Consider the following 23482-nt stretch of genomic DNA (forward strand, 5'->3'; position numbering starts at 1 on the left):
AACGCTAGAAGGCAGAATTACTACAGAGAGACCCTGAAGGAGTAAGTTACAGATGAAAGTAAGATAGTACTGAAGTAAGAGGTTCAGTAAGGCACGGACAGATTAATGGGAGCTCAGAAAAGTAAACCAGAGGGGAAAACGGAGAGATGAGTCCAATACAGGCGTGTGTGTGACCAGGAAACAAAACAGAGTGATGGGGAAGGAGAACCACCCTCACCTCACCACAGCTGAACCAGGATGCAGAGAAAACATGTCTAAACGCAAACACATTACTGCCAGTGCATCTTCTTTTAAATGCAAACAACTCCAATGTTCTCAAACAGATTACGGGCAGTGCATCTTCTTAGCAGCGCACTTTGTTCATAAATACTTGTTTCGGTGACTCATACATTATTTCACTTGTAGCTTTTAACTATATTTTAACTACCTGCTGACTTTGCATCTAGTGGAGCCTCCAATAGCTAATCACTTCCTGGGTCCTGAAAGTCTGAGATCACTTGATGCAAATCAGAAAGACTCTGGCTTTTCCCCCAGGGTGGAATCTGAGGGATGGAGGAGGGAGAGGAGGTGGGTGGCCTCCAGCGAGTGAGCTCAGGGCTGTGGACAGAGCCACCATACCTTCTACATGAAGACATCTCTGTATTCAAGTGTAAGGACGCATATTTACTCCTGCTGGCACTCTGCGAGGAATGTGGGAAAATATGGAATCTAACTGTTCAAAATAAACACCGCAACTGATGAAAGAGTTGCAGGTAATATTTTTTTAAAAAGCCTTATCTGATGTAAAGAACAAAAGTTTTACACTTCCTGAAACTTAAAAAAAACAGATGCAGGAGTTAAAAATCTTTTATATGCATTTCTTTTTGGTCTCTACAAATAATGAGAATGGGATTTAGTTCTATCACACAGAATTCAATGGTAGTTAAACATTATTAGAAAATGAATGCTAAAGGGATCCCTGGGTGGCGCAGCGGTTTGGCGCCTGCCTTTGGCCCAGGGCGCGATCCTGGAGACCCGGGATCGAATCCCACATCGGGCTCCCGGTGCATGGAGCCTGCTTCTCCCTCTGCCTGTGTCTCTGCCTCTCTCTCTCTCACTGTGTGCCTATCATAAATAAATAAAACAAACAAAAAAAAAAGTTTAAAAAAAAAAAAAAGAAAATGAATGCTAAAAAGAATAGTCACTTTCTTAACTGTCCATCTCTTAGGAGACTATCTCTAAAGACATCTGCATACGAATGAGATAAAGCAACACACCTGCCAGGTCAAAGGTCAGTTTGCCACCAGGGTACAAGTCACCTGACAACAGAGAGCCCCACACACAGAATGCCAAAGATCACACAGGGAGACGTGATGGAAAAGGGCATGGGTTTCCGAGCCATTCACCTTACTCTCTCATTCAGAAACAGGTGTTCAACAAGCACCCAAAATAAACCAGATGTTAGAGACACAACCATGCACAAGATGAAGTTCTCGCTGCCACGGCCCTCACAATGTACCGGACGGAGAGAGAGAATAAAGGAATAAACAGGCAAATGCATCGTATGCCAGATGCTGCCCAGGGCTGAGCCCAGGAACAAGGCAGGGCAGGGGAAGAGGGAGTGCCAGCACATGGTGATATATAACCGGCCTCGCCTGAAGGTGACATTTCAAGGGAGAACAAGGCAGAGAGCAACCTGTGGAGGTAAGAAGGTTCAGGAAGGGAGGGAAGCAGTTCAACAGCCCTCAGGCAGAACTGTGACTGGTATGTGGGGAGACAGGAGGACGCTGACAGGCCTGGAGCAGGTGCAGAGGGCGGACAGGGCAGATGCCTGAGGCAGGAGGGGCAGCGGTCAGACCCAGGCGGGTTCTGCAGGGGCGAGTGAGGCCTGGCTCTGAACTGAGTGACACACGGACTGGACGGCTCTCAGCACGTAGTAACCTGGTTTTAAATGGACGTTTTCTGGCTCTGGGCTGAAAAAGACTGAGAAGCCACAGTGGGATAAGTGGGCAGGAGAGGATGGAGGCTCAGACCAGGGTGACAGCACGTGGGGTCTGACGTGGTGCCCAGCTGTCATCTGAAGGTAGAGATGACAGGATCTGCTGGCGACCTGACAAGGGGTTTGATGCAGGGTTTGAGATCCAATGCCGCCAAGGTTTTTGACCAGAGCAACCACCTAGAAGGATAGAGGTGCCCCCTGGAGCTCTGGGTGGAGGTGTGGGTGGTGAACTCACAGCTGGTAACCTGAGTCTGAAAACTGCCTATATCCTGCCCCCACCGGCGATCGCTTATGGGAGACTGGGGAGCTAGTTAAGTCCCCCCAAAAAATTATTATCTAAAATATCAAAGTAGGGCGGGGGATGGGGTGACTGGGTGACAGGCACTGAGGGGGGCACCTGACAGGATGAGCACTGGGTATTATGCTATATGTTGGCAAACTGAACTCCAATAAAAATTTTTTTAAAAAAATAAAATATCAATATAATGATGCCATTGTGCAGATTAAATAAAGTAGCAACATGAAAAATACCTGGAATGGTACCTGAGACACAGCAAATGTCTGACAAAACCTTCCTTTAATAAATACTGGAACTGCTACCAGGCATCAGGCACTGAAGGGACATGATAATTAGCTGTAAAGTGTGGTCTCCAGAGAGGCTTTCTCACTAAAACGGGAGATAAACAGGTATGTGAATAACTATATAAAAGTGTTATGAGCCAGATGAGCCATCTGAAGGAATGTGTGCAGAGATGAGAAAGAGCTTTACAACGAGGGCAAAACCTGGGGTCCAAGTCACGTCATATCCCCTGGGCCTGTGGGCCAAGGGGCGCTGGGTGTGTGCGGACAGCTGGCCTGCGAGGGCGCCCCAAGCAGGGAGAACAGTCCAGAGATGGTGAGGAAGACAGCGGGGACGGGGCTGAGGGGCAGGCCGGGCACACCCCGTGGGGGCTCAGAGCCTCAGGAACCCGCAGACTTCCAATACATAGTTACAGCACGCTGCCTTGCAAGCAGACAGAACAGTGGAGAAGGATCCGGGAGGGCAGAGGCCGGACAAATCAAGCCGTCTAGTGCCCTGCTCGCTCTTGCTAACTCGACCTAGGTTAGTAGCAGCTGGACAGAAGGATTCCTCCCACCAAATGTAGGTCAAGGTGTGGGAGACACTCCCCCAGGATGAAACAGGATCAACGGAACATTAAGGTTGAGCAATTGAATAATTCACATCTACCCCACTTACAACACAGTCAGTGGGCGCCGTGTGACAGGAGGGTGATGAAAGCGGGGATCTTCTAGAACTCAGCACGGAGCACAGAGAGACATCTACAACTGACTCTCAGCTTGAACAAAGCTTTCCCAAAGGAGCGCACCTAGGACACCTAGCTAGCTCACTGCGCTGAGTGTCCAACTCTTGATTTTGGCTCAGGTCATGCATGATCTCAGGGTCATGAGACTGAGTCCTGCATCCAGTTTCCTGCTGTGGGTGTAACCTGCTTAAGATTCTTTCTCTCCCTCTGCCTCTGTACCCCCCTCCCCGTCTGAAAAAATAAATAAATAAATAAATAAATAAATAAATAAATAAATAAATAAATAAATAAATAAATAAATAAATGAGGTGCATCTAGCAATCACACCTATAGCTTTTAGACCAAATGGTCTGTCCCTTATGCTGGACAGGACTGTCACCTACAAAAGTACTTCGCACCTAACAAAATGTACAGCATGTGCTCCATAAATCCTAGCTGAATGAACACACAGGAGTAAGCAGTAACAAAATGTTTGCTGAGCATCTGATACTACGTGGTTAGCTCTAAAACACATCCTTAATCCGAATGGAAAATTATGTCATGTACATCTCGTTTGGTGGATGCATTAAGCTATCCCTTTAGCACCATAAAAATCGACATCAGAACTCATCACCTTCCTGCCAAAAAAAAAAATCTGTTCTCACTTCCATCTACAAGTTATTTATCTACAAAGAAGGCAAGGATTTACCTTTCATTCTTCCGTCTCAATACCATTTACTGAATAATCAAGAAGAGCTTTCCCCACTGGATCTATAATCCCACCACTTCTATTCCGTACCTTTATTTCTCAGATCCCATGGGGCCGTTTCTCTGCCCTGGCTTTATGATTCCTGTTAGTCCTGTAATATTTAAGTGACTGCTACTTGACAAACAGTAGTGTTTTGTACTGAAATTGCTACTTGCACGCGCTCAAACTTCTAGAGAAACTTTTCAGTTCATCCAATGTCCCTCAACACCCCACCTAGAACTGCATGACACCTACAGATTAACCTGAAAGGAATTATTATCTTTATAATACTGAATTTTGCCATCTGAATAACAAGATGTTTCTCCAGTTAGTGTCCTTTCATATCCTACAGTAAAGTTTTATTGTCTTCTACAGAGGTCCTGTGCATTTCTTTTTACATGTATTCCTAGACATACCAGAGTTTTAACTGCTTGTGAAACTAGGATCCTTTAACTATTATATTTGCTAACTGGTTATTGCTGATATAAAAGGCAGCTAATTAATTATTTTATACTTTTCCTGTACCTATTTTCTGAGGCTAGCACAAAAGTCAAGACTTCAGTAGCTTCTCAACCTTTCTGTGAAAAGAAACTTCTACTAAGAAATGAGTCCCTTAGGGGCACCTGGGGGGCTCATCTGTTATGTGCCTGCCTTTAGCTCAGGTCATGATCTCAGGGTCCTAGGATCGAGTCCTGCATTGGGGTCCCTGCTCAGTGGGGAGTCTGCTTTTCCCTCTGCCCCTCCTCATCACTTGCGCTCTCTCTCGAATAAATAAATTAATTTTTAAAAAAAGCAAGTCCCTTTTATCTGATTGACATTTTAAATACATCTTGAACTCATGCCTAACTACACACGCGCAGCGCGCCACACACACACACACACACACACACACACAGTTTCCCATATATCATGCAAGTAAGATTGCCCTGTACAAAAGAGCCCCCATGTGATTCCTCAGCAAGAGCCTGGCTTTGCTTTCTGTGCTGCCAGTTTCAGGGCTGCAGGAGCGCTAAGGATAAAGGATGGTTCACTGTATTCAATACTACCTTCTGCAGACATCATGCATTTTGGATATTTACCCTAATTAGGATCAAGTTAGCATCTTTTATGCTCATGTGTTAAATACATTCAGGACTTCTAAACACCTAAATATTTCATTAGGGGAAGAGTCTGCCTCTAGGTGGCTTCTTCTCTGTCCTGTGTCCAATTAAAAAAAAAAAAATCCTTCAACTTAGTTCGGTCAGATGGCCTCCTTCAGCTAATTTGTCTTTGCCTAATCTTTATCAGTTTACTGGTGATGGTCAAATGCTTCCTCCTAATGGATAAAAATTATACATTAAACTGGGAGTTTTATATCAGGTTGTCCATCTTTAACATGCTATGTTGTTTTTCTTCCACATAAACATTTTAAATTATACTTAAATATTTAAATGACATTTTAAGTCTCAGCAAAATACTTAAAGCCATGTCATATAAAGTTATTTTTAAGCATGCATGTTGCTCTTACTGCAAAACTACCCCCTAATTTGTGGGCCACGTACAGAGTCCTTTCCAATAGGAAGTAAGCAGCAGTGGTGAGGACGCATGCACTCTCCGTTTGCTCATCAACAGGGCCTCCGTTCACTGTTCACCAAGAGGATTCCTGAGATGCTGAAGGAGGTGAAGCCCCAAGAATCTTCCCTAAATGACTGTGTGAAGCAAAGGCTCCCTCCTCAGTGGACTAAGAAATAAGTATGTATTATGCTGAGCCACTGAAGTTGTGCTGTTGTTCTAACAGCAGTTAGCCTCTCCCCAGCTAGAGACTAGTAGTAAACAAGAGTTTAGAATATCAGGTACCAGAAATAAGAAAGTTAACTACTAAGATCAAACCAAAGGGGGGGAGGGTAGGAGGACCCAGGAAACACCGTGTTCTGCAAATCTGTACTCATGCCAACCACATTCGTGAGCTCAATTTAGCTATGTTAATTACTTTTGAAATCTGACAATTTAAAAATATAAGCAGCACAGTATTTCTAAATGAAGTATTATGTGGAATCCCAAAATATAAGCTAGAGACACAGAGCAGTTGTGGTCAGAGGGTACCTCACCTGGTTAGCCCCTACCCGGTACTTGGCTAGTGTATCTGAGAACTCAAGAAGGCAATTTGCAAATTCATGGTTTACAGTGTTAACTTCCAGCTGCTAATGTTAACATTTCTGTTATCAACATGCATAGACTGAATTAGTCAACAGTATTCTTTATGTTTCAATTTCATACTAAATGCTTAATTCATTTCTAAATTCATTATAATGCAAGCACTAAAGCTATGAATTTATCTCTTAGATAGCACAGCTTCACCCACATGGCTCAGGTTTTTCTGCACTGTGATTGTTATTTCCCCTCATTCTTCTTGGTGTATTTTCTACCTTCTTCTTTACTAAGTAGTATTATTATTGTTTCAGTGTCTATTTAACACCACTACGTGCTAAGCACTAAGGATACCCCCCAATGAACAAGACCAGTAGGGTAACTGCACCCAGGAAGATTAAACTAAGTGGCCTTAACTGTTGTAAACATTCACAACTTGTTCCTACTTTCATTATACCCTAATGACAACCTGTGACCTGGCTTACATCTTCAAATTCCAAAGATTTTTAATGGCCCAATATATTCACTGATTCTGTCCATTAGCTCTTTTTCTGCAAGAATATCTATTATTTATAAGCCAGATTGCCAGCATCTAGTCTCCTTTTCTGAATTCCAGGTACATTTCTCTATTCTACCCAATATATCACTAATTTAAGGAGTTTTTTTAGTGTATTAATCAGTTCATTTCGGCTGGGTTGTGTTTGTTCTTTTGTATGCAGCCTCCTTTCGTTTAAGTCTATTTTTTAAATCAGTTTTTAAGGGCTCCTGGGTGGCATAGTCAGTGAAGCATCTGCTTCTGGCTCAGGTCATGATCCCGGGGTCCTGGGATCAAGTCCCACATGGGGTTCTCTGCTCAATGCAGAGTCTGCTTCTCCCTCTCCCTCTGCCTGCTGCTTGCCCTGCTTGCACTCTCTCTCTCTCTCTCAAATAAATAAATACAATCTTTAATAATAATAAATCAGTTTTTAAAAGTAAAACCTACTTGAATCCCATTAAGGAAAAAAGAAATTTCATCTTCTAAAATTCTCTTGTTCCATAGCAGTAATTTTTCTCTAAGCTTATACAACTTTGGTCCATTTCTAATGTTGAGTAACTTTTTTTTCCATACGTGCCATGATATACTTTATTTTTTCCACTTTGTTCATCCTTAGCCGAGGTCCCTTTATAAAGATGGTGCGCACGTTAGCTCTTAGGGACTTGGACTACATTTATCTTGGAGCATTTAATCAGTTTTGTTACAGGACATAGAGTACCATGGAGGGACTACCTTCCCTTTGAAAGAACTTTAAAAAGGCAGAAGTTATTTCCATGACTCAGTTGAATACTAGACATAAGAATGTAGAACATTCCATAAAAGTGAAATGCACACAAGTAAAATACATGCTCAAGTGTCTTCTCTAGGATATTCAGAAGACAAAGCTAGGCCAAGGACCTCTGGTCCAAAAAAAAAGTCTCAGGGGTGTTAAGAAGCAAGAAGAAGGGGTGCCAGGGTGGCTCAGCAGTTGAGCATCTGCCTTCGGCCCAGGGCATGATCCTGGAGACCCAGGATTGAGTCCCACATCAGGGTCCCTGCATGGAGCCTGCTTCTCCCTCTGCCTGTGTCTCTGCCTCTCTCTCTCTCTCTCTCTCTGTGTGTCTCTCATGAATAAATAAATAAAATCTTAAAAAAAAAAGTAGCAAGAAAAAGTGATCAGATCGTATACAGAAGCTGGTAAATGACTGTACAGAAGACTCTCAGGAGAAGAAAGAAACAGAGTCAAAGACACAAACTCCAGGGGGCTGGCTTTCAATAGTTAAAACTGATGGCAGAAATTTCCATAAAGTTAGAGAATGCTTCCAGTATCAGAATCCCATACAACAAATTTAATTGCTACATATTGGAAAGTGTATATAAGTCAACTTAAAAAGACAGGTTATTTTTGTGACTTACACAGAACCATAAAAGACCACTTCATAAGAAAATGTCTAAATTTGGGGCACCTGGGTTGGCTCCATCAGTTAAGCATCCAATTCTTGATTTCGGCTTAAGTCATGATTTCAGAGTTCTGCTGGAGATTTTCTCTCTCTCTTTCTCTCTCTATCCCTCTGCCCCTCCCCCAACTTAACGCTCACCTGCGTGGTGCATGTGCACATGCTCTCTCTTAAATAATTTTTTAAAAAAAGAAAATATCTAAATTCATAAAGGAATTTCCAACCAAAATGTTTGTCAATCACTTTTCATTTGAACTACTTAATGCAACTGTATGTTGTCTTCTCACCAATATGTTAGAATAGATAAAACAGGCTACTGAGTCAAAGTGTTCATCTTACCCTGAAAAATCAGCAGAATATTGTCCATAATCAAAGATATAGACTCTAGTAATTTGGCACACTGTGAGGTATCCCAAAGCAAACACAAAACAATATCTGGAAAACAAAAACAAACTAGATTAGTGAAAATAAAAGATTTATTTTGTTAAATAATACATTTCAAAGCAATTTATTAACCATATGATTCAAAATTTAAATGGTTCAAAACTTAAATATTTCTAGATCTATTCCACAAATAGCTTTCTTTAATAAACTGTAACAACTCTTAACTAGTATCTACTTAAGTCTACTTTTGTAAAGTTTGTACCATCTTCAATGGTAAATGCATCTAATTACTGCTTTTATTAATTTTTTCCTTCTGAAAGACCTCCAGGAATCAAACTATATATTTGAAAGTCATGTTCACAAGTATAAAACTGTGAGTATTGGTATTTCTTCTATTTATTTCTCTTCCTTTTTAGAAAACACAATTTAGCCCAAAGATTTTTGGCTAAATTCTACATTAAACAAATTCTTAATAGGATTTTAAAAACTTTCTCTCAACAGTCTAAAATCATACATCCTTAGTGTGGATCAGATGGCATTTACTCACATTTTATAGGTATGAACATTTAGTGAACATTTACTTCCACATTCTCAAGGTGCTTGGGACAGAGCTACAATAATTAAACACATAGTATGGAAAAGAATTTATGTATCAATATGAAAATAACAGAAATTCTAGAACATGATAAAGGCTGCGATGCAAATGAGCAGGGAGGGATTATTATCTAAATAGTCAATATAATTCTAGAGAAACTAAAGAATTACTGTACAACAGAAAAACCAGAACACATAGGAAATGTGGATAAATATTCAAATGTTCTCAAATTGGGGAAGGACTTTTTAAACACTGTTAAAATTTTAAGTTTCCTGGTATAGGCAATTTAGGCAGTTTCATGAAAGAAATCTTTTAAACTTGGGGCACCTAGGTGGCTCAGCCGGTTGAGCATCGGACTCCTGATTTCGGCTCAGGTCATGATCTCAGGGTCCTGGGATCGAGCCCTGCATCAGGCTCCCACTCAGCGGGGGAGTATGCTTAAAGATTCTCTCTCTCCCTCTCCCTGCCCTTCCCAACTTACATGCCAACATTCTCTCTCTCTCTCTCTCTCAAATAAATTAATTAAAAATTAAAAAAGAAATCTTTTAAACTTTAAACACATAGGTTAATTTTAATCTACTTGAATTAGTCCTGGGAGGGGGCAGAGGGAGATAGCTTCCTAATTCAAATTTTTACAAAACATATATACTCTTGATAACCATATTTGACAAAATAGCACACATACATACTCACACACACAGGAGTGACAAATCAAAATAATTTCTAAAAATCATGTGGCTGATGGTGTTTCCTAAAAATGATCATAACATCTCCCATTTCATATGCTCTTCGACAACCTGACCTGACCTTCTGCTCCCCCCACCCCGTTATGAATAAGAGTCTATTTCTCTATCCACTTAGAGTCTGGGTTGGCCTTTCAGCTCCTCTGACCAGCAGATTATGGCAGAAATAACACTTTGCTAGTTCCAGGCATGGCCCATAATTAGCCTGGTGATTTCTACTTCTCGCTTTGTGGAAGTTGTGACTCTCCTGAGACCCTGAAAAGAAGTGTGACTATCCTGAAACCACCACATGCAGAGGCTCTGGAGGACGAAACACCATCTAGGAGAGACAGACACCAGATAGTAAGATACGTGGGTGAAGCAGCTGATGCCATATCAAAAAGAGATGATCTATCCAGTCGAACCTTTCCTGAATTTCTGTCCCACAAAATCATTAGTAAAATAACATACCTATTTGTTTTAGGCCCCCATAGTTTAGTGGAGTGATAGGATCAGAACCGAAATTGGTAAGTGAAAATGAGGCACTACCATGATAAAAAATCTGGAACACATAGCCCTGGCTTTAGGACTGGGTGCAGGTGGGACGTGTAAAGGCCTTAAGGAGATTGCTAGTGAGGATCTGAAGGGCAGTAAGGAAACTGTCACTGGAAGCTATGGAACTTGGGTAACACTGGTACTCACTGGTTCCTTTCAGATGCATACGACAAGGTATGGATATAGAGAAATGAGCTAAAAAGGAGAACTATTGAGGTTTTTAGCAAAATTTAGAAAAAAACAAAAGAGAAAGGGCTCAGGACAGTCTTTCCAGTCACAAAACATTCTTACAATAATCACAGTAAAGATGAAGTCAAGAGGACTCTTTAATGATACCTCAGGAAGATGTAAGGGCACATCTTCAGAGAACCTCTCAGAAAAAAAACAACAGCTTCCAAGAATCTTAACGTTATGTCTCTTAGACTCTCTGCTAGACGAGAACGTTTTCAAGAACCTGAAGGATGCTATCCCACAGCACTTTCAGGCCACAGTAAAAGGAGATTAGGAGAGGTCTATGGGAGTGGCTTCTGTCTGTCTAATGCAGGAGATTTATAGAGACAAAGGACGCCCACACCCGTTTTTAAGAGAGTTGTACAAGACTGGAGGGGAAGGGAGAAAGTTCAGATGAAGAGATCTTTCTGTCCCCAATTATCCACTGGTATGTAGAGGACTAAGAAAGCTGTTCAACTGCAAAATCTGGCTATTTCTTATATCAAAGGAAGGACAGCTCAGGGTGTGGACAAAGAGCCACAGAGACCAACTCACAGGGATGAGATGGGGCCACTACTCAAGGAACAGGTAACGGGTGTCCCGATGGACTTCATAATTGCTATGTACCAGAGACTGTTAAGCACCTTGCATTCCTCTCCCTTTTTAACGAAGGATCTGCCATAATTATCCTACCACTATTCACCATTGTATATTCATTACTGGGTGGAGGGGTACAAAACTTGCCCCATTAGCGCACTGGTCCTCACATGGAGAAGAGCTATATTTGAAGAACCACACTGAAGCCTCATCCATAGTAGACCTGATTTAGATGACCAGAGGGAGGTGTCAAATTTGATGCCATAAGGAGGTGACGAGGTGACACTCTGGGGTCTTGAGAGGAAGTGAGAACATGCAAGATGGATGTAAATTTTGGGGGCCAAAGGACTGTCTCCAAAGATTGCTGCCCCAAGCAACAACCCGTGCATGTGTAGCTCTGAACAGCAAGAGACGGAATATAATCCTCTTCCCCTTGAATCTGAGCTGGACTTAATAATTTAGTTTACTAACAGAATACAATGAAAATGACTTCTTGAAACGTCAAGGCCCAGTCATGAGAAGTCTTGCAGCTTCCTCCATTTCATTCTTGAAATGCTTGTCCTTAGCATACTGTGAGCCCAGCTATCACATGTGCATCGAGAGTTAACATTCCCAGTCAACAATCCCAGGTGATCTCCCAACCAACAGTCAACACTGACTGCCAGAAGGGAACCATCTTGGATGCCAAGAGGTCAGGCTTTCAAATGATCACAGTTCCAGTCAACATGTAATAGCACCCACATAAGTCCTCGAGCAAAGATTCTCTAGCTAAGTCTGGCCAACATACAAAACCAAGAAAAACAGTAATAAACTGTTGTTAAGCCACTGACTTTGGGTGGTTTGTCATGCTGCAGAAGATAATTGAAGTAATTCCTTAGTAAAAGTTTAGCAAGCTACAACTTATAGTAATTTAAAATAAAATACCTCAATCAGGTAGGGCTTATTTGAGAAATGCAGGCATGATTCACTATAAAAGGACTAGTAATATCTATCATCACAGTGATGAGTCAAAGGGAAAAAGTTATAATTAATACAGAGAATGCCATTTAATAAAATTTAATATTACCATGTAAGAATTAGAACTCTCAGCAAACTAAGAGAAAAGGATCCTTTCTTAATGAATATATATTAAAAAAAATCTGTCAAAATACTCAATATTTTGTCAGCCCTGAGACACTACTAATTTGTGAGGGAAAGCATACGACAGTTTCTGAAGTGGGAAAGAAGCAGTGTATGTGTTAGTATAAGACTTATTTTGAAAATTCAAATAACATAAAGTCCACTCTTCTCAATTTAATCCCTAAATTTAATATTGGAACCTCTATCAAAAATCCTAACAATACTTTTTGGTGGAACTTGACCAGCTGACTTTCAAGGTCTTCTGGAAAACTAAACAAACATTTGATGAGGAGAACTTGCCCAACCCCAGCAGATAAAAGAACACATCAGAGTGATTTATAATGTAGTATTGTTTCATAAACAGATCAAAAGATTAACCAAACAGAGAGAAGAAAGTTATAAAAAAAAGACTCATCCAACTGGAAGTTTTTGTTTATTTTAAAGCTGGCATATGAAATTAGTGGGAGAAGGATGAATGAGGTAAATGAGATCAAAAACTTAGCTCTTGTTTCAGAAATAAAAACAGTTTCCTGGTTTGCACTACACATACACATACAAAAATCCAGATTATGAACAGATCTTAATGTTAAAAATAGGACAATAAAAAGTACCAAAATAAAATACAAAGGAATATCCTCAAAATCTTGGCATGGAAAAATCTTCCTAAGCATGACAAAAATCAAAAATGCCATGAAGATGACATCTGACCAATATTTACTATATAAACACTGGTAATTTCTATAGGAGAGATAACAGAACATTAAATAAGCAACAGAAATTGTTTACTATGTATAGTAGGTTACTATCTTTAATTTAAAAATCCTACAAATCAACAAAAAAAGGATTAAGAAATCAAGTGAAAATGGGTGAGAATGTGAATGAGTAAATAATAGAGTTAAAAAAATTATAAAGTCAGTCCATTTAGAAAAATAAATGGCTCAGCTGGAGAAGAGGATGACTCTTGACCTCGGGGTCATGGGTTTGAGCCCCACCTTGGGTGTAGAGATTACTAATAAAACATAAACTTAAGAAAATGAAATGAGATTCAAGATAAGGAAAAATCAGGAAATCTTAATAATTATAATCCAGAAGAGCACATTAGAGGCTCCTGGGTGGCTTCGTCGGTTAAGCATCTGACTCATGGTTTCAGCTCAGGTCATGATCTCAGGGTCATGAGACTGAACCCTGTGTTGGGCTCCATGCTGGGGATGGAATCTGCTTGGGATTTTCTCTCTCCCCCTCTGCCTCATCAAGTGCTATACATACATATATACATACATAAATACATAAATAAATAAAATGATAATATTTGTCCAGTATCAAAAGTTTAAAAATAGGCAATATCCAGTTTGGGTAGGGAAAACACGCATTCTCAAATGCAGTTGGTGGGGATGAAATTTTAACCAGCCCTTATTTTGGTGAGTGATTTTTGCAGTATACATCAGGATTTGTACAGACTCTGCCAATTTCGCTTTCTGGACTCTCCTAAAAAAACAAAAATACTTACATATATTTACAAGGATTTATACATACTCACTAAAGCACTGTATTTTAATGATAAACAGAAAACCAACCATCTCCAATATGATATTAAGTAAAATAAATGGAAATAATAAATAGAAAGCCCCACTATAGAATTCAATAATAGTGAATAAGGAGACATCTATAAGTACATACAAAATCAATTAAGCAGAAAAAGTGAACTAAAGAATCATCCCACCTTAGGTACTAAAAACCCTTACACAGATGTATCTATCTATCTACACACATTTGTGTTTATATAAACATATACTGATACATTATGGAAAAAGTTCTAGATAAACTGTAGTAGACACTCTAGGCTGACTCATTCCATGTACATTTCTGTCTCCATTGTCCCCTGCCTTCCTCTATCACAGAGGCAAAAAGTCTAATAAATACTCAATGCCCAGGTGCTCTTGCAACTAGAGGTGGCATGACACACGGATCTTGCCTGGGAGATGGATGCGGAAGTCTGCGGAGGTTCCCGGAAAAGATTTAGATCTGTGCTGTCCAATATGGTCTCCGCTGGCAAGAGTGTTCTAGGTCTGGGTCATACCAGCTCATGAAAGCTGTTGGTTTAAGAATTTTTGTAAACTGGTTGTTAAACACAGCCATTATTAAAAATTAAATGTGAACATAAAGCTAAATAAATAGTATTACAAACGCATTAAATATTCAAAACTCACCACTTCTCAGTTCCTTCTTATCATCTGTTTTCTGTGTTCTTGATGCTATTCACATATCCTGCATCTGCACGATGGAAATACCCTATAATGGTGAGCTCCTGAGCATTTCTTCCCAACCCCCACTCAGGGACTTCAAGTCAATCACTCCAAAGCTACTGTGGTAGAATCATTTACACTATAAAAACCAGAAATCACTATAAGCCTCCCTGATCATTTAAACTAAGGATCAACACACTAAAGGCTGTAGACCAAACTTCACTCCCTGCCTGGGTTTCTAAGTATCATTTTATTTGGCCACATCCAACCTCATTTGTTTATGTGTGTCTGTGGCTGCTTTTGCCTTACAACAGCAGAGCTGAATGGTTGCAATAGCAACTGTAATGATCCTCAAGGCCTAAAATATTTATGGGGTAGTTTATTAACCTGAATGAGAATTAAAATGATGAACAAAACAATGGGGGGGGGGTAAAGAAGAAAATGCTAGTAATGCACGTTAAACTTTTAAAAGGGTGTCATGACTATCTAGAGCCACTGTACTGTGAACAAGAAAGAAAGAGGAAATAGTCTTCCATTCTGTAAAACCTCTTACTGAGGCAGCAAAGAAGCTGCTCACACATAAACAGATGGGTGAAGTTCCAACATACGTCTTCCTTGTCTGATTTTCATCTTACTCATTAACATAAACAGAAATATCAACCAACAAACCAACATTCATAATAGAACTCCATTTGTTTGTCAATGATATAAGCAACTTCTTTACTGAACTGAACGGTTACCACACATTTATTTGTAATCTGAGATTTTGTCAAATCATGGTTGAAGTACAACCCCAGGTGAGCTGTAAGAGTTTGGCAAAAATCAACGAAAGCTTTCTGTAAGAATCAACTGGCTCTGTGGAATTTACAATGAAGAGTATTGTCTATTTTATTATTATTTTTAAATTATGTACTATATATCCACTATATTAGTAAAATTTATGATAAAGTTACACATGTATATGTATGCATCATGCTTCCCCAGAAAGCCCGTTTAGTTGCCAACATTTCCCAGGGTACCACCGACTAGCCACATGTCATTAGGGAGCACTTGAAATGTGACTAGTCTAAATTGAGATGTGCCATAGCTGTAAAACACACTCTGCTTTTTGAAGACTTCACAAAGAATTTAAGATATATCATTAATAATTTTTACACTGACTATATCTTGAAATGATAATATTTTGGGCATATTGAATAAAATATATTCTTTTTTTTCCTTTTTAAACTGCAAGTATTGGAAAATTCAGAATTACATCTGTGGCTCACAATGTATTTCTAATGTATAGTGCTAGATAGTTTTCCTGAAAACAAAAAAGGGGATAGACAGCTGGTGTGGCTTTTCACTTTTGAATTCTTTCTGCCCAGAAAACAGATGTAATGGTTGTTGTAGCAACCATCTTGCATCCGTGAGGTGGCAAACAGGCTAAGATAGCACAAAAGAACAAGAGAAGAATCCTGCTTCTTTAATGACACAATGAGCTGCTACACTGGCTCTGAACAACCTAAGCCAGAATGAATTTGCAGGTGGCAGATTTTTTCCCCTATTATCTGCAACCAAAATGCATTTCGAACTGATGGCAAAGCACATTAAACTTCTGTTATTTTCTTCTGCATTCGATCGCAGGGCAAAGTGATGGGGCAAGCCTCTGACTTTTCACACACACATCAGCAGAGGAAAGCAGACATACGAGCCAATGTGTATGTGTGTGGTATTATCATAAGAGCTATGCTCACGGTATGAGATTCACTGAATGCCTGCCTTCACACAGAAAAATATACATGCAAATCAACTCCAGGCAGAACTGACCTAGATGTAAATAATGGCCCCATCCCTTTAATGATTCCTACCTGTGACAATACAAGAGTCACTTACAAAAGGTAGACACACAGGGATCCTGACGACTCTAACTCAACTATGATTTTGTCCTCATTGCCACTGACTGGTTTATGGGGAGGCATGAGGCTGAGGTCTGGACAATGAAACTTGACACAGAGCTTCTGGAAAGCTCTGTCTATATTTTCTCCTTCTTGAAGTATGACCCTTGCTATTGTCATGCCTGTAAGTACGGCAGCCACTGTTAGCTTAATGGACAATGAAACTTGACACAGAGCTTCTGTTCCTCTGTCTATATTTTCTCCTTCTTGAAGTATGACCCTTGCTATTGTCATGCCTGTAAGTACGGCAGCCACTGTTAGCTTAAAAAAGAAGCTAGCCTATGGACAAAGTCAATACACTAGGATGGCAAAATAAAGTAGAACAAAAAGTAGAGCTTTTTTATGCCCTCATTAAGACCAAGTTGCTGAATTAACCAAAATGAGCTGCCTTGCCTCATGACTTCTTGCTTTGAGAGGTAAATCTTTCTATACTGTTCACACCACTATGCCATCACGAGCTGGGATTTCTGCTCTTTGCAGCCAAAAGCGCCATGATATAATTATTACTCATAACAAAATTAAAGCAACAGCATTTGAAGAGTTCTAGAACAGAACATTCTCTTATTTGTTGAAATATAAATGTTGAATTACTGCTTCATTTCAAAGAGAGAAATCACATCTAAAATATTTATTCATTTAGAGACAGCTACAGAGTAGAGACTGTTCTGGAAAAAACAGAGAGCTCAGGGATTATGGGATTAATGAACCAGAAATGCTGAGGGAAAATGAAAAAGAATTCTTCCCAAATAAGGAAAACAGGTAACATCACCCAAAGATTCAAGATCCTAATGGCAGTAAATACAAAATTGAATGAATGAATGAATAATTGTTTTACTGTGCTTAAATCAAATTAAACTGTTTGCTTTCCAAGGTGCATGAGCCCAGATGACCTTGGTTGTCACTCAGCTTTAGAAAAGGCCTGCACGTCTGTATTCTAACTTACTGCTTTCTTATTTTGCCTCTCCCTCTGTCTATATTTTCCCAGACTCTGTTTGTTTATACTTAGGTCTTGAAATCAGGTATTTATACTTAGTTTTGAAACTTCGAAACTTTGCTCTTTCAAACACATACTATTGGCTAGTCTGTAGTCTTTGTATTTCTATGTAATATTTGAAACAACTTTAAAAATACATGGAACACTATAAAACAAAAAAGCATAAAAGCATATAGGGTCTTGGAGAATATACACAGAGGGGAAGGCAAAATAAGGAGAAAGTCAAGTCAGTATTCTACTGCGTACAGCCTCTGAAAGGTTACTCACATGGATCAATAAGCAGAATAGAGTCCAGAAGCCAAGCCACACATACAGATGAGCAGAGAGCTAATACAGAAAAGATGGTATCTGCAATGAACAATGCTGAGACAAATTGATATATGTATAGAAAATAAAGTTAATTTTAACCTTTAACTCATAACCTACACAAAAAATAGCTCAGAATGGATCAAGTCATCTAAGCCTAAACTATAAAACTTCTAAAATAAAATGTTTGTAATCTTAGGGCAGATGAAGATTTCTTAGAAAAGACACAAAAAGCTCTAAACTATAAGAAATTGTTAAACTGACTTCATCAAAATTTCAAAGTTCTGTTTCTCAAAAATCACCACTAAGGTACACTTATCATGATGAGCACTGAGCAATGTACAGAAGTGTTGAATCACTATATTGTACACCTCAAAGTCCTATAATAACACTGTACGTCAACCACACTGGAATTAAAATTAAAACTTAATTTTAAAAATCCCCACTAGGAAAAAAAAATCCCCACTAGGAAAATGAAAAGGCAAGTCACAGATGAGGAAATACTCATAATTCATAAAATTGACCACAGACATATCCAAATATAAAAAGAAGGAATTATAATAATAAAGTTTTGAGTCAGAAGATTTGAACAGACATGTACCAAAAGAAGGTGTCCAACTAACTGTTCAATTAGCACAAGAAAAATATGCCTGATAACTAACATTAATCATGAGAAATCTAAGTTAAAATCATAGTGAGATACCACTAAACACTCATTAGAATGACTAAAATAATAAAATAGAAAAGAATGATAAGACCAAGTGTTTTTTAGAATGTAAAGCAACAGGTACCCTCATACTTCACCAGTGGGAATGAAAATTCATATAACCACTTTGGAAAAGTTTGGCCGTTTCTTATACGTTTACCCTAGGTCCCAAAAATTCTTCTCCTGCTAAACACATCCAGGAGAGACAAAAACATATATTCATCAGAGACTTGTACGAAAATGTTTTAGAAGTTTTATTCATAATAGCCTCCATTTTGAAACAACCCAAATGTCCATTAATACACAGATGAAGGGATCCCTGGGTGGCGCAGCGGTTTGGCGCCTGCCTTTGGCCCAGGGCGCGATCCTGGAGACCCAGGATCGAATCCCACGTCAGGCTCCCGGTGCGTGGAGCCTGCTTCTCCCTCTGCCTGTGTCTCTGCCCCTCTCTCTATCTGTGTGACTATCATAAATAAAATAAAAATTAAAAAAAATACACAGATGAAAAGATACATAAGTTATGGTCCATATATTCTATGCAATGGAAAGCCACTCAGCAATAAAAGGAACAATCTGTTGATAAACACAATGACATGGATGAATTTTAAAACATTAAGCTGCGTTAAAAGAGAGGGGGGCCAGACACAATAGATTACATACTGTAGAGTTCCATTTATACAAAACTCTAAAACCAGCAAAACTAACTTTAGTGACACAAAGCAGATCACTGGCTGCAGGAGCCGGAGCCGGACTGATGACACATGGAAAGGAAGAAACTTCTGGGGATGAGTAAAAATGTTCTCTATCTTGATTTGGGTGGTGGTTACACGGTTTATGCATTTGTCCAATGACTATACTGGAACTGAACTGGTGGTTTTGTTTTTGGTGAATTATACCTAATGTTGATTACAACTTATTTTGGAAACAAACACATTTTATACACTCTTCCTTGCATATTCCTTCTCATCCTGGGGCCTCAGGTTGTTTTTTTTTTTAAGATTTTATTTATTTATTCATGAGAGACAAAGAGACAGAGAGAGAGAGAGAGCACAGACACAGGCAGAGGGAGAAGCAGGCTCCATGCAGGGAGCCTGACGTGGGACTCGATCCTGGGTCCCCAGGATCACACCCTGGACTAAAGGTGGCACTAAACCGCTGAGCCACCAAACCCAGGCTGCCCCAAGGTTTGGTTTTCTTCTCCAGTTACACGGATTTCCTGGAGGATGTCACCCTGCCCCATGATTTTACGTACCCATGGTATACTAACAGTTCCCAGGTTCTCAATCTCCAGCCTAGATATCCCTCCTAATCTCCAAACTCAAACAACCAACAAGCTACTTAACATCACTAGGTGTAGCCTAGTAAGTAAACATCTGAAACTAGAAATCCTAATCCCACCAAAATCACCTTTGCCCTAGTTTTTTCCATCCTACTAAACGGTATCATCTCTCATGCAGTGGCTTTGCCCCAAAAACTAGTCCTTTTTGATGTATTTTTGGGACTCCCATCCCCACATTCCAGATCTCCAAATCCATCTTCATACTGCATATCATTATGACTCATATCCACACCCAAATCTATCTACAAAATATCATTGGACTGAGTAATTCCCACTGGGAGCAGGTCTGGGCCTGCTCTAACAGCATCCTGCCTCCTCTTCCCTCCCCCAATCCCTCCTTGGTCTGTTATAAACACAGCATCCAGAGTGCTCAACACTCCCCAGCAGCTACCCAGCATACCCAGAACAAATCCAAGTTTCTTCAAGAATGTTTGTTAACCCGGGATCTAATTTAAAAAACAAAACTCATCTTTGGTTCTACTGAATGAATGATACACATTTACAAAGATTTTTAATTACAATCAGGGAATTAGAATTCTTGAAGACTGATAACATTAGGACATTACTGAGCTCAGAGAAGCCTGGCAACACTCCAAGCACCCATCACATGTGTGCACAGGCAGATCATGGAAATTCCAGCAATTCGGGGGAAGGACAAGTTAGTTACCATCAGTGTTGTCTAAAGTTGGTCATAATTTTCAATTGGTGCTATTTTCGTGTTAATTAATTTGGGGAGATAGGGCTCCATTTCATTTTAAAAATAATTTTGTTCTTGTATAATTGTTGCTAAACCACTGGTTCCTCTATTTGATTCCTCTCCCTCTGTCTCCTTGGCACTGTGGGGTGAAAACATGAAGCTGACAGCAGTAAACTCAGGTTAAAACTGCTAGTGGGTCACAAAAGCCTTTAAGTCAAGGATCGAGTTTTGGTATCTCCAAACCTTACCTCTACTTGCTGGCACACGATCCTGAAGCCCATATGTTATCTCATAATTTTGAAAAGAGACTTCACTCACTCGAAACAAACACCTGTAAGTAAATAATTCTCCAAAGCCTATCAAATCCACTTCTCTCAAAATCTATCCCCAAATTTCTATCCACAATTACACACTTCCACTTCCAGAATGGATCACTTCAAATTAAATAACTACAATTCACCCAAACTAGCTAGCCTTTTTATTGTTTATCTAAACAGCAATAAACAGAAGCCAAGGGATGCCTGGGTGGCTCAGCGGTTGAGCATCTGCCTTCGGCCCAGGGCATAATCCTGGAGTCACGGGATCGAGTCCCACATCGGGCTCCCTGAATGGTGCCTGTTTATCTCTCTGCCTGTGTCTCTGCTTCTCTCTCTCTGTGTGCGTCTCTCATGAATAAATAAAACCTTAAAAAAAAAGGAAATTAAAAAAAAAAAAAAACCACAGAAGCCGAGAACTGAAAAATACTGGTGGGGGGCATTAGATTTAACTCTAAAGATGGCACTAATGAGCAATACAGACTGAAAGTGTTCAGTAGCAGTGGAAAGATCACTGCTTAAAAATGATTAATGTTTCCTATTTTAAAAATTTATGATTAACCAAGTTTGTCCATTTTCACTCACAGCAGTTTTGATGTGGAAGGAGACCCAAAGAATTATTTTTCTATGTGATGCCATCTGAAAGTGCCATAGCCATTGCATGCTATTATTCTCAAGTCAACATCACAAAGGGAGCTCACCTCTTCTTTCGTCCCTACTGATATCAAATTCATATCTGCACAGAGTTTCAAAGTCATCACGACCGAGCTGTGTCCAGGCCCGCACACCCACCCACTCTCCCTGACTGATCCCTGGACGGCAGGACAGCCAGGCCCCTCCACAGCACCATCCTCTGCAAGTGCTTCTGGCTTCAGCTCTTCTGACACCTTCATCTCAATACCTCTGGTAGTTTACTACCATTTCAGTGGAGTTTCAGGTAAATAAATGTGTGTTTAATCTGCTACATATGACTCAAAAGTTCATTTTATTTATTTTTAAAGATTTTATTTATTTATTCATGAGAGACACACACAGAGAGAGAGAGAGGCAGAGACAAAGGCAGAGAGAGAAGCAGGCTCCACGCAGGGAGCCCAACGAGGGACCCGATCCCGGGTCTCCAGGATCACGCCCTGGGCCAAAGGCAGCGCTAAACCACTGAGCCACCGGGGCCGCCCCAAAATTTCATTTTAAAACCACTAACAAAACGTTGAGTTTCTAAAATCTTTTCGATAATTTCTTGAATTTTACTCTAATAATCTAGGATCTCTAGTTATAAATTTAATGGAATTTTAATAAATGTGATACTGTTCTTATTTTTTTATTTTTTTTTTTTACTCTGTGTGCAGTAACACATACTAAGATATACTGTTTCTGCTGCGGTATTACAATGAACGTTTAATTTAGCCTCAGAAAACCAATAGGTGATAAACCAACTAGCCACGTGGTCTCTCTAAGAACCAAATTTGAAAGCTCCTTCCACTATTACCACATTTATAAACATACCCTCTTAAAGATACACAATGGCCATTCTTCACATTTTAAGGTCACATGTCTCATCCTTTCCTAGAGTCGGTTGTTAAAGACGTCATTTTGACTCAATACACTTGCCTTTTATGGCGGAATAGAAAGAACAGAAAGATACAACTTCTCCAGTTCAAGAACCTACCATCAAGTCAGGGATGCTGTCACAATGTCTGATAGCCAATCATGAGTAACAATGCTGGGTTTTGGAGCATTAGCTCTAGATGCCAGTCGCTCCCATCTCAATATATCCATGGTGCTCCATTTTGAAGAGCTTTACCACACTTTGTAAAAACTGGTTTCTCAGCTCCACGTCCTTCATGACGCTGAGCTCCTCCGAGGACCTCAGACATCTGACTCTGAGTGCCTAGCACTGAGCATGACAAAGAAGACATTCTCTTCAGTTCTGTTGTCTGGGACATGTGCATGTGAGGGGATGGTACTCAGAAGATGAATGTGGGTACTACAGAATTAGTGTGAAAAGATCACCAAACTAATCGTGTGGATGGAATGGAAGGCTCCCCCCAGGATGACAATGTTGATGTAGGCCCCAAACCCAGAACAAGAGAGACACAGAAGATGGCGCTTCCCAGCTAAGGTGAATGTGCAGAGCCAAGGGTCAGTATATCATCATGCCATGGCCAGAATGACATCTATCCAGCAAAAACTGGGAAAAACAACAGGGAATAAGTTTAGTTGGTAAAACAAGGTTCAAAATATTCTGAAGGGCATGAATTTCTTGAATATGAGTATTTTGGGTATTCTCCTGCAGGCATTCAAAGGTTTTTGAGCAAAGAAGTAATAGAATGAAATAGTTACTTGGAGAATAATAAAGCCTAATCGATGTGTATGATGGATTATAAGAAAAAAGACGTCTGGAAATCACAAGAACAGTTAAACAGCTGGAGAAAAGTAATCCCTGGCTAAGAGAATGTGAAAGAAAGTGCTAAGGATTTCCAAGGAAAACTAAAAAGAACTCCAACTTTTTATAACATGCTGCCTATAGAAAGTGAGAGGAAAGGTCAAGTTTTTAAATTAAGGGGTCTCAAGAAAACACGGAAGTTGATTCTGGAGTAAAGAAAAGACCCAGGTTGGGGGCACCTGGGTGGCTAAGTTGGTGAAGAGTCTGCATTCAG

General features: G+C 39.9%; 1 protein-coding gene across 2 annotated transcripts in view; it reads right to left on the bottom strand.

The window, feature by feature from the left end:
- The window catches only part of MBOAT2 (membrane bound O-acyltransferase domain containing 2), a 122793-nt gene that overhangs the window by 27081 nt on the left and 72230 nt on the right, over window positions 1–23482 (bottom strand). For both annotated transcript variants that reach the window (XM_055327458.1, XM_055327457.1), the window contains one exon: window positions 8447–8542. Coding sequence is in view for 1 of the 2 variants with exons in the window: in XM_055327457.1 (XP_055183432.1) it covers window positions 8447–8542 (96 nt within the window). In the remaining variant the exon portion in view is untranslated. The remainder of the gene's footprint in view (window positions 1–8446; window positions 8543–23482) is intronic.

The sequence above is a fragment of the Nyctereutes procyonoides genome, unplaced genomic scaffold, assembly GCF_905146905.1.
Source record: "Nyctereutes procyonoides isolate TBG_1078 unplaced genomic scaffold, NYPRO_anot_genome, whole genome shotgun sequence".
Taxonomy (NCBI): Eukaryota; Metazoa; Chordata; class Mammalia; order Carnivora; family Canidae; genus Nyctereutes; species Nyctereutes procyonoides.